The 12,307-nt window shown below is 39.2% G+C and overlaps 1 protein-coding gene across 1 annotated transcript in view; it reads right to left on the bottom strand.

Annotated features, from left to right (window-relative positions):
- Window positions 1–2,024: 2,024 nt before the first annotated feature.
- The window catches only part of LOC141983148 (1-aminocyclopropane-1-carboxylate synthase-like protein 1), a 30,436-nt gene continuing 20,153 nt past the window's right edge, over window positions 2,025–12,307 (bottom strand). The window contains exons 11-14 of the mRNA XM_074945925.1: window positions 11,147–11,288; window positions 10,903–11,045; window positions 7,743–7,896; window positions 2,025–2,753 (exon numbers count right to left, since the gene is read on the bottom strand). Coding sequence (XP_074802026.1) covers window positions 2,575–2,753; window positions 7,743–7,896; window positions 10,903–11,045; window positions 11,147–11,288 — 618 coding nt within the window. The 3' untranslated portion in view covers window positions 2,025–2,574. The remainder of the gene's footprint in view (window positions 2,754–7,742; window positions 7,897–10,902; window positions 11,046–11,146; window positions 11,289–12,307) is intronic.

Raw genomic sequence — 12,307 nt, 5'->3', positions numbered from 1 at the left:
TCTCATCTCTTAGCAGTGCAGGATGTTACAGGATACATTACCTTCCTGATATTTTTAAATGCTAATTGTTCATTTCATTTCATTCATTTTCATTTCATTTCATTTTCATTATGCAAAAAATGTGAAGATTATTTAAAAAAACCCTGTTGGGCAAATATATGTATGAATAACTACTGACACACATGAGTGAATAATTTAATACAGGCTTCAGCTAATTCATGTTAGTCTGTATCAGCAAAAACGAAAAGGCACCTTAGAGACTAACAAATTTATTTGGGTATAAGCTTTCGTGGGCTAAATGGGCTGATGAAGTGGGTTTTAGCCCACGAAAGCTTATGCCCAAATAAATTTGTTAGTCTCTTAGGTGCCACAAGGACTCCTGGTGGTTTTTGGTAATTTAATTCAGCTGTTTGACTAGCGAGCTATAATTTGGAGAGCCTATGCTGTTAAATAGCAGATAGATTCCAACATAACTATCTCTTTAGTTGAAAAGCAAATACATTTCTAGCTAGACAATAAATTGCAACCCTTAAGGATTTGAAGGAATCAATTTGACTATAGAAATTTGGTCTGCAACTTTATATTTAGGCTTGGCAGAATTAATTTAAAAAAAATAATTTCAGCGGATAATATCAATGTTTATTTTTATGCAATTTTACTTTTTATCCATTTAAATGATTACAGTTGTGCAAAGTTTTGAGTTTTAAGCATTTTAAATTGTTTTAAATCAATTTAAATAGTTGGGAGGGTCAGACAATAATTTAACAGTAGATGTTGAGATTCAAAAAGTTAAAGCTTTATAACTTAAAAACGTTGTCATCACATATCCAAATTTATAAAATATTCTTAAATCAAACGCTAATAAGTTCTCAAGCAGCATTTTTCTTACTTTGCCTATCTGTACATTTCAATTATTATTGATGGAAACAATTTTTCATTGGTCTCTGTGTGTACCATGGAATTGATGGTTACTGGCATTTACTGCTAAAAATCTAATCCTTCCAAGCCTACTTATATTAGTATTACATAAAAATCCCTACCATTAAAGATGCAAAGTTAAGTACTCCTATATTAAACCATGCAGTGAGCACCATCCATCTTGTGCACTGAATGAGGCAGAGTCCTGTGGAAAAGTAGCATATGATCATGTAAAGCCTGTATCCATTGTGCATATGCACAAGGGGGCTACATTAAGACTGCACAGGGTGCCTTAATTCTGGCATTTCTTAACTTTTGACTGCTTGACCTTGTAACCATAATGTTTTGTCTCTTTTAAAATTTAATTTCTTATATTTTTAAAAAGCAGCCACTTCCCCACCCCACCCCCCAAGCCAAAACAGAAATTCTGTTATGTGGACCCATGTTGACCCTCGTGAGAAAGTGAAGAGACATTTGCCAGTGGGATTCACAGCTAATAGATAGTAGTCAGAGGAATGTTACAACTTGAGAGTCCAGGATCCAGTGCACTTACGCCTCTCTACCCCAGCCAGGGGCGCCGGAACAGGTGGGGCCAGGGGGCTATGCCCACCCCCTTTAAAAGTGCGCGGGCTATGCTCTCCCACTTTTGCGGGCTGTAAGGTCAAGCGATGGGGGGCGGGGCTTCAGGAGGAAGGGGCGGTGTTAGGGTGGGGCCTTAGGAGGAAGGGGTGGTGCAAGGGTGGGCAACTAAAGACAGGATTTATAGTGGAAAGTGTTAAGTTTGTCTAAATATTGGTGGCACGACAACCACCACCTATAATGGGATTTTAAATGCTATGGAAAGTCCTTTTGTTCCTATTGAGATTCTCTGTAAAAGAGAATTTCAATTTCCCCGTTCCCATTCCTAAAATAAATAAAGCTATGAATTAAATCTACAAATATAGGTCTAAACTTTGGTCCAACACAATAAATGCATACGACATACTTCTAAATTTATTTACATTTATATTTTATGAGAAAAACTGATCCAAAGGACTTATGTTTTTGCAACAAAAAGATGCAAATATTATAATATATAAATAAGCATTTTTTACACATCTGAAAGGAAACATGGAAGCCAAAAAACTGAATATTTCCTAAACAAGTATTTACACTGGTGTGCATATTCAGAAAGCTCATGTCTGAATTATTTTAACCATCTTAAAAAGTCCCCATGTAGATTTTATATACACATCTGTCTGTCAACTGACAAACTGAGTAAAATTTGACAACCAGTATCAGCTAGTTCAACATTTTCAGTCTTCTGATTAAAATATATACTCCATAATATAAAATATTGTGTTGAAGATTCATTAAGGCCCTGAGTAAGCACACCCACTCTAATCAGCAAAGCACTTAAGCACATGCTTAAGACCCACTGACTTTAATGGTACTTAACAGCATGCTTAAAAAGTGGGCTTTAGCGCTTTTAGAATAGAGGCTAAAATCAGGATAGGGGCCAGGTTACTAATATTCTAGCAGTCCAGCTTGCAAATTAGTAACCACAGGCTACGGCAAAGTGAGACTGTCCTATAGTATTACAGCCAAAGTAACAATTTTAATAAACACAAGCATGCTATATCATGTTTTGTTTAGTCTCTAATTTCAGATAAGATTTTAACAGACAACAATTTTTTTCATGTCTGAGTATCCTTCTGAAACTCCATCTAATGATGTATTTGCGTGATTCACTGAAGTTTCATCTTCTGAATTAGATAACTCATCTTCAGCAGATGTTTTATTTGCAACTGGTTCAGCAGTTTCAGTTTGCAGCATTTGCTCAAGTCTCTGTATACCTGTAAAAAGAAAGACACATCAGTATAAGTGTCTTCTCAAGGAAAGCAGTGGTGTTGAAAGTGTCCTTAACGATACTTTAAACATCTTAGATTGTTAGAAGAGAATTTTTAAAATTCAAATTACTTTACCACATATGATGCAGATTGCAGGATTATTTTTCCACTAATGATCTTTTTAAATTTCTCAGATTGGATAAATAGATTAATTTCAGGGTTTTTTATTTTCACTTTCAACTTACATTGATTTTCAAGTTGGTTCTCATGCATGATCAAAATAATGCAAATTCTGCAGGAAAAGTTTATGTAATAACTGTTTCCACTGGAACTTAAAAAAAGTCAAGAAAACATTTGTATTTGACTTCAGTTCATGAAAAGCTTATTTTTACTAAACAAAGTTTTGTTTTTTTTTTAAATTTACAAGATGATGTAGCCAGCTGCAAAGCTTCAACAGATTTCACATCCATAGATCTATGTCCTGCGTTTCTTTTCTACGTGGCCACTGCAATTTAAATCACTAAACTCTGTTATAATTCACACCTTTAGTTATTTCAGTGCAAGTGTGTGTCAGTACTCATTTCAGAATAAAAACGTCCTACTGTAAATAGATTTTTTAAAACCAATTTAAGAATTACCAAAATAGGGCATTCTTATCTGAAATAACAACAACAACTACAACCAATGTAGCTATTTCAGTTTCAGTGTAGAGAAGATCTTACTCAAATTGTACAGGAGTTTTGTCTGAGAAAAGAAATTGCAGGATTTGGCCCTTACTCATGAAAATTTAGAAGGACAGGTTAGGCCCTGATCCTGCAAAAATACATTTAATTTTATGTAAGAATAGTCACATTAAGGATTTCAGAATACTACTCACATGCATAAAGCAAAGCATGTGCTTAAGCATTTGCAGGATCAGGACCTTAATTTACATAAACCAACAGATTAGATGTTTACTAATGCCAAAGCGTTCCAACAATTCTCATTACATATCTTCATATCAAACCAGCTTTCCTCCATAACAGAGAGAAATCATGTTTTTTTAATTACTATGAAAAGTAGTTTTCTTATTTATATTGTAAAAAGAAAAGGAGTACTTGTGGCACCTTAGAGACTAACCAATTTATTTGAGCATGAGCTTTCGTGAGCTACAGCTCACTTGAGCTGTAGCTCACGAAAGCTCATGCTCAAATAAATTGGTTAGTCTCTAAGGTGCCACAAGTACTCCTTTTCTTTTTGCGAATACAGACTAACACGGCTGTTACTCTGAAACCTATTTATATTGTGGCGCTGACAGCCAGCCAGCCAACTCAGATTACAACCCCAAGGAAGCACTAAGTGTATCAATTCACTGGTTAGGATAGAACAAAGGGGGATGTCACCCCATTACATGTACATGGCATATGTCTGGTAAATTACCTTTGCTCTAAATGCATGAAAGTTAGTGAAATGCTAATGTTATTGTCTTCACCTGTTTCCTGTGGTTACTATCTTTGTGATTAAAGACTAAGTACAAAGTGTATTAGCTTTTAGATGAGAAATTACTACTTAATGTGTAAAACTGCATGAAAACTAATGAAGCCTTGTTTATGAATTGCTGTAACTAAATGCATTATGTATGCTCTGCAATTGAATGGCCCATTAAACAGGACTGAAAGCCTAAGAACTGTAAACGAAGAAACATGTTAACTTCAAAGCATAAGACTTTACATTCAACAATGTGAAATCCAAAAACTTTGTCTGCAATTAGTCAACAAAGCAAGAGCTGTGCGGTGCTGAAAACACTTGTCAGACTGGAACCCTGGGAGCAAATCTGCATCTCTGATCTATTTGGATGCTGACAGAGGGCGTTCCGGATGCATGACAGGTCCCCACAGCTATTTTGGGCAACCCTGAGGGATTTATGGGAAACTAGCATATATCATATCATGGCTATCATTTGAATTTACAAACTTTGACTCACCTGTTATGTACTTTATCTGCTTTAAATCTCTCAACAACTCAATTCTTTTCTTAGCTAATAAATCTTAGTTAGTTTACTAAAGGATTGGCTATCAGCATTGTTTTTGGTGTGAGATCCAGAGTATCCACTGACCTGGGGTAAGTGACCAACCTTTTGGGGTGGGAAGATCCTTATGTGAAGTGATTTTTGAATACAACGTTATTAAAACCAAAGTCCAGTTTGTCTGAGTGCCAATATACGCTGGAGAACCTAAGGGGACTGTCGGTGGCTCCACAGTAAAGCTAATATAGTACTCCAGGAATGCATGCTTGTTACTGGTTGCGAAGATCTAATTATAGAATATACCACCAGTATGTGCTGTGACGCTGTATGGAATATGGTATTGTTATGATCTTGTTGATACCAATGTTATAAAATTTTAAGGAATCTGGCCAGATATGTCGTGTGAGGTATCTGCAAAAATGTTCTAAATTGCCAAGTATGATAATCTTATTTATATGTTTGTATCACCTTTGTATTATGAGTTATAGATATCTAAGGTATATCTGTATTTCCAAACTTGTGACACCCCCAGACAGATTGGCATCAGGGCACTGCCTAGCCTGTTGGATGGTCCATCAAGGGTCATCAATGGTACAATTAACCCACTGAAAGGAACCAGGGAATACACCTTATGAGTCAGCAAGGCATGTGGTATGCTTATGGACAGAACTCTAAGACTTTACCATGCCATGTGCTGTAAAGCTTGTGTTTGTGGATACAGAAAGTACAAGCCACAGGGCAAAAGAATATAAAAGTCAATTGCAACATCTCCATTTGTCTTCATTACTGCTTCTTACCTCTGGAGTAACCTTTATTCACCCACGAAAGCTTATGCTCCAATACGTCTGTTAGTCTATAAGGTGCCACAAGACTCTGCCGCTTTTACAGATCCAGACTAACACGGCTACCCCTCTCATACTTTCTACAAATGAAGCTTTGAACAAAGGACTGAATGACCCATCCAAGCTGTGGATGTGTTCCAGAGGGACTTTCAAGCCAGCAAACTCACCAGTGCGGCTAAGAACCCGATATATGGACTTTGAAGTCTCTGTAAGTATCCGACTGCTTTACCATTTAACAACACTCTTCTTGTTCTTTCTTTTTTCTTTATATTAAACCTTTAGTTTTAGATGCCAAAGGATTGGCTGAAAGTGTGGTATTTTGGGTAAGATCCAACCTAATATTGACCTAATATGGCTGGCCCTTTGGGGTTCAGAAGAACATTTTGAATAGTGAGAAGAGTTTTTAAGTAACTCCTCACCTTACTACACCTAGGTACTGACTGAGAGCCAGAGAACTGGAATGCAATAAAGGGGGCTGTGTGATTTCTTTTTTTAGCTTCTTGATAACCAGTGTAGGGAATCAGGAGCACAGTTTGTGACTGGCTGGTGAGTCTACTTCAATGTAAACCACCAGTTTTGGGAGTATCTGCTCTCCATTTTGCAGCCTGCCTGAGCTTGGCATTTTCAGTGAGGGCTACCCCAGGCAGCCTGGGTCACAGGGGCTGTCTACCCTGTTTTCTGACAGTCTGACATAAGACTGGCACTCTCAGTTGTGAGCCATGTATCAGACACCACGACATATATGCTCCACTGGAGTGTTAGAAACCCAAACAAGAGAATCACGCTAGTACACAATTACCAGAAATGAGACTGGCCACTTTAGTTTAATCTATCAAGCGGAGTTTAAGGCAGAAACTAAACAAGAGGTCAGACTACATGATCTGGTGGTCCGCTTTAGCCTTAAACGCTAAGAATATGAGCATGAAAAGTAATTTACCGTTATAAAATTATTTCAGTTTAAACACTCTTCTAAAGTGTAATTATTAACACAGTTTGCGAAAAACTTTAGGTTGTGTGTGTGTGTTTGTGCATATGTGTGTAATTTTTCCTTTATGATAGCAATAATTCATGGAAAAGTGCTTATCTAAATAAACTATCAGAAGTTAATGTGTTTATTCAATCAGAGTTATTGGATTTTTCAAAACTATTGATTTGTATTTTGGTTGTTAAATTATTCCATCCTACATGTTACAGTCCTCTCAAAATTGGCTTTATGTTGCAACAACTAAATAAATTACCCTAGTCTCTTAGAGAAAAATGCTCAATGCCTTCAGTAACTATATTCTACCAATTATAAACTAAAAATATAGACTTATCCTAACAACTGTGAACAAAAATCATGTAGATAATGCTAAAATTGGATCTACAAATTCAGACTAATTGACCAGCACTATCTTACACAAGGTCTGAATATGGCCCAAAACCTCTTGCCTTCACAAGTCAGTAGGAAATACAAGTTTTGAACTGAACATTTGAGATGTATCACCTTTCTATAGAATCATAAAAGTGTAGGTCTCGAAGGGACCTCAATAGTTCACCTAGTCCAGTCCCCTGCACTCAAGGCAGGACTAAGTAATAACTAGACCACTCCCGATGGGTGTTTGTGTAATCTGTTCTTAAAAACCTCCAATGATGGAGACTTCACAACCTCCCTAGGCAATTTGTTCCAGTGCTTAACTACCTAGACAGGAAGTTTTTCCTAATGTCCATCGTAAATCTCCCTTGCTACAATTTAAGCCCGTTGCTTCTTGTTCTAACTTCGGAGGTTAACGAGAACAATTTTTCACACACACCCTTTCAGCAACAACCTTTTATGTACTTGAAAACTGTTATGTCCCCACCGCAGTCTTCTCTTCTCCAGACTAAACAAACCCAATTTTTTCAGTTTTCCTCATAGATCATGTTTTCTAGACCTTTAATCATTTTTGTTGCTCTCCTCTGGACTTTCTCCAGTTTGTTCACATCTTTTCTGAAATGTGGCATCCAGAACTGGACACAGTACTCCAGCTGAGGCCTAATCAGTGCAAAGTAGAGTGGAAGAATTACTTCTGTCTTGCTTACAAACTCCTGCTGATAACATCCCAGAATGCTGTTTGCTTTTATTAGAACATGCATATTATTTTATGATAAAAGTAACACCCAGCTTACCCAAGTAAATCTTATCTACAGTGTCTGAGAAGACCATTCTAAACCATCCAGGCTCATAACAGCAAAAGGCTTTTCCCGGACTAATGAGGAGTTTTTCATCAAGGAACTTCCACCATAACTCCATTTCAGCTTCAAATGTCTGTGATTTTAGGAACTAAGAGAGGAAAAACAAAAACTGCATTAAGAAAACTGGAATACAACCTCAAATTAATGAACTACTGCAACAAAGTATACTCCACATGAAGGCTAAAGCAGAAAAGGACCTGATGTTCAGAATTACTGAACACCTGGAGCTCCCACCAACTTATCTTAGAGTTTTGGGTGCTCAGCAATTCTGAAAAACAAGTCAAAAGCTTGCTTCTTAGTAATTCCTTTGCCCACTAAACTGCATAAACTTGTGAGATCCATTCTACGTGTTCATACTGTGTAGGCCAGACTGCTATCTGGGGCAAAAGGACCCATGCAGCATCTCCCCACAGCCACATGGCCTTTGAAAAAGAAACAGCAGGAAGGAGCCAGCCAGGGTACGTCTTCAGTGCAGAAGTAACTTAGGTGCTTGGTATCAGAGTCTGAGAACCCAAATTAGTCTAGCCCAGGTGTGAGCAGCAACACTGCAAAGCCATACCCGAGGTTCTGAGTCCTCACTGGTGCTGCGCTCACCCACTCACTGCACTAAGACTTCTGTCATATCCTATGGTTCTTTGTGCTGCAGTAAACTAAGTTGCTCTGTGATTCTTTGCCAGTGAATTGTGGAGGAATGTGTCTGTCCTTCTGGAAACACAGGGATTTGTGGAAAGGCACTGGAAGACTATCAGCACTTGAGTGATTTAGCCTGCATCCTCATTGTAAAGTGGGCAGTTACTAGCCTGAGGGCTTGGCTACACTTGCGAGTTACAGCGCATTAAAGCAGCCCCGGGCACCCTAGCTCACTACCCGTCCACACTGGCAAGGCGCGTAGAGCGCTCTGACTCCACGGCTACAGCGCTCCTGGTACTCCACCTCGACGAGAAGATTAATGCTTCTTGCGCCTTGGCTGAAATGTCAGTGTGAACGAGGTGTTGCATTACTGTGCTCTGATCAGTCTCCGGAAAAGTCCCATAATCCCATTAAGTCAATTGGCCACTCTTCTCATTGTTTTGAAATGGCTGCAGGAATGCGGATATGCCCTTGGAAAGCTCCGTTTCTGACAGCCAGCATGCTTATCTGCTCCGAGACAAAGCAACCATTACTGTGGAATGCTCTGTGTGAGAGAGAGAGGCGGGGGGAAGGGAGGGTTTGCTGCTGTCTGAACTTACAAGACAGCATGCTGAAATGCTTTCAGCCCCCCAAAAAACCCACTCTCTCTCCCCTCACATACACACAACACACTTCCTGTCACATTCCATCCCACCTCCCACCATTTGAAAAGCACGCTACAGCCATGTGCATGCTGGGATAGCTACCACAATGCACTGCTCTCTGTGGCTGTTGCAAGAGCTGCTAATGTGGCCATTGCAGTGCACTTGTAGCTGTCAGTGTGGACAGATTGCAGCGCTTTCCCTGCTGCACTCTACGACGGCTGGTTTAACTCAAAGCGCTCTACATCTGCAAGAGTAGCCATGCCCTGAGTGAAAGCAGCATGTGGGCTCTAGCCAAATGCCAGCTGGGCCAGCTAGCCTGAGTTGAAAACACCAAATCTGTGTGAGAGGATTTTACATGTGGATAGACATGGGGGTGAGGGGCAATACCAAAATCAGAGCCTGAGCTAACTCTGTAGTGAAAACTTATCCGCTGGAGACTGAAGCATGCACAGCAGCTGCAGAAAGCAGTTCAAGCAGAGACTGAACAAGGATACTAAAGATATCAGACTGCTTTCTGCAGTTTTCACTATGAACTTTCTCTCTCCCCTGCGCTGTTTGCTCCAACCCCTTCTACTCCCTTCTCAGAATCACCAACCCTTCCTAAAGTCCTCTGGATCTTTGTCTTTCCATCTAGCTAATCCCATCCTAACATAACCTCATTGAATGGATTTAAACCGCAAAAATCACAGAACACAATATTTCAAAGAAGAACTAGGTAAGTTCATGGAGGATAGATCCATCAATGGCTAGTAGCCAGGATGGGCAGGGATGGTGTCCCTAGCCTCTGTTTGCCAGAAGCTGGGAATGGGCGACAGGGGATGGATCACTTGATGATTACCTGTTCTGTTCATTCCCTCTGGGGCACCTGATGTAGGCCACTGTTGGAAGACAGGATACTGGGCTAGATGGACTTTTGGTCTGACCCAGAATGGCTGTTCTTATGTTTGCCGCCATAATATTGTTTACTCTGCTTGTATGTGATATCCCTTTCCCTACTCTTCATCTTGTCTATGTAGATTGTCTGCTTTTCAGGTGAGGGACAGTTTCTTTATGTTTTTTACAGTGCCTAGCACAAGTGGGCCCATTCTTGGCTGGCCCCAGGCACTACCATAATAAACATGATAAACAGTCACATCTCAAAATATTGTGGCTTGTTAGTTATAAATGTTATTGTGATTCTTCCAGTTAAATGTTTTATGTGGATATACTGTTTACTAACAGTGCTAGAGATGCATATCCATCTGCAGAACAGGTACAGCACAGTCCGTGGTAGAGCAAGGTTCTCCACCAATCTGCTCTAGCCATATTTTAGAGTGATTTATGCTGCATACATTTATATAGAGAGGTTTGTCTGTAAATCTTACAGAGGTGAGCAAATATCTTCCTCCTTCTCCTCATTCTACTGATGGGTAAACTGAAGCACAGAGAGGTTATGTGACTTATCCAAGGATACAGCAGGTCACTTGCACAGCTGGGACCAGACCCCATGGCTCAACTATTAGTCCAGCACCTTATCTACCAGAACATGAAGCCTTCTAAAGTTAGCTGTTCTATATTTAATAGAACATTTTAGGAAACTTCCTTTATTTCATAGTTTTACAGTATGTGTTCAATTGAATTGCCATCCACTAGGCTTTTTCGCATTTGCCAAATTGCAATATCATTTCTAATGTACAATGAAAAATAGACAATATAAGAGAACAGGAATATCTGTCTAAAAATTCTACCACAAGCCTTGAGGCTTTCACATAAAAATAAACTGTTGGCAGCATTAATTTCTTAAACCCTCTTTCCCATCCCCTCCCAAGCCTTCAACATACTTTTCTGAAGTCTGCCCATATGTATAATCCTCCTGAACTTTTGAGGACAGGTATTCCAATCTCTGCAAGACCATCCACAAGAATACTCCGTGCTTCTTTAAGTCTTCTTTTGTTGGTAGGAAAATACACATTCTCCAGCCAATCTATCAAAACAAGGAAGAACTGTCATATTTCTGTTAAATTTTATTTCCAACTATCATGGAACAAACAACAATGAAAATGGGAATATTTTTGTTTTGCTAACCTCTATCACTAAGAAACTGGCTCAGAACATACTGAACAGGCCCAGGACACCCATGAAAAACAGCCAGTTGATTCACGGCTTTCCGAATTTCATGACTTCTGGTGTACAACACTCCAACTCTGATACCACACATACCAAAATCCTTAGAAGGCAAAAAGAAAAGTTACAAATCCAAGTGTACATTTGAAGGCGGCAATTTCACTCTGCATCTATACTTAAAGACTGTAATTGGACCACACTGCCAGTTTTGCTCCTTTTATCTCAGGGGATAATACATGTGTTAAAAGGGAGGGGGAACATTTCTCATTCTGATGCACAAAGGAGATGCATACTATAGAGACAGGTGTCCTAGAATTACATTATATAGGACAACTAGATAAGTACCGAGGAGAAATTAGTTTGAAATGCCAGTCCTGGAAATAGGTGTGGGTGATCTTGCTAACAGCAGTTCCTGCCTTAATGAATACTTCCAAAATTGTGTAGCTAACAGTATATACTATATTTATGTAAACTTGTTGCATACCTAACTGGGAAGCTACATGGTTCAGTGGACAGGCCACAAAGACCTAGGTTCTATTCCTAGCTCCGTCATTAATGTGATATGACCTTGAGCAACTCACTTAACCTGCCTGTATCTCAGATTCTCCACCTGAAAGATGGGGATAATTATATTTACCGACCTTTGTTAAGTACTGATGGAAAAAGTGCTATGTAATTATTTTTTCAGTTTATGATTCTAGCCCTAGAGTTCCTTCTTAGGCAAAGCTCCTACTGAAATCAATAGAAGTTTTACCTGAGTAGAGAATGCAGGATCAAGCTCAAGGAATTTCAGTTGACAATTTCATGGCACTAGTCACATTAAAATACACACAAGCCCAGTTCAAATATACATAAGCAAGACTGCAAATGACACTGTTGTGGGCTAATACGTTTAGGGAAATGGCCGTCTTACTGAACAAGACAAAAAACAAAAACAAAAAATCCAGACACACACACCTCCTGCAACAAAACTCCAAATAAATTCTCGTCTGCCACTGAGAGCGTGAAGCTACTCAGAAGCTGAGAGCTCATTCTACTATCAGACCACCCCGTGGTAATGTTTCCCACAGAACTGTGCATCTCTGCTGTTCAATCAATGAAAAAACTGAGTAACTGCTGGGC

Source organism: Natator depressus, chromosome 2 (assembly GCF_965152275.1).
Source record: "Natator depressus isolate rNatDep1 chromosome 2, rNatDep2.hap1, whole genome shotgun sequence".
NCBI lineage: Eukaryota > Metazoa > Chordata > Testudines > Cheloniidae > Natator > Natator depressus.
The sequence above is the reverse complement of the archived record's forward strand: the minus strand, read 5'-3'. Positions and strand labels throughout refer to the sequence as shown.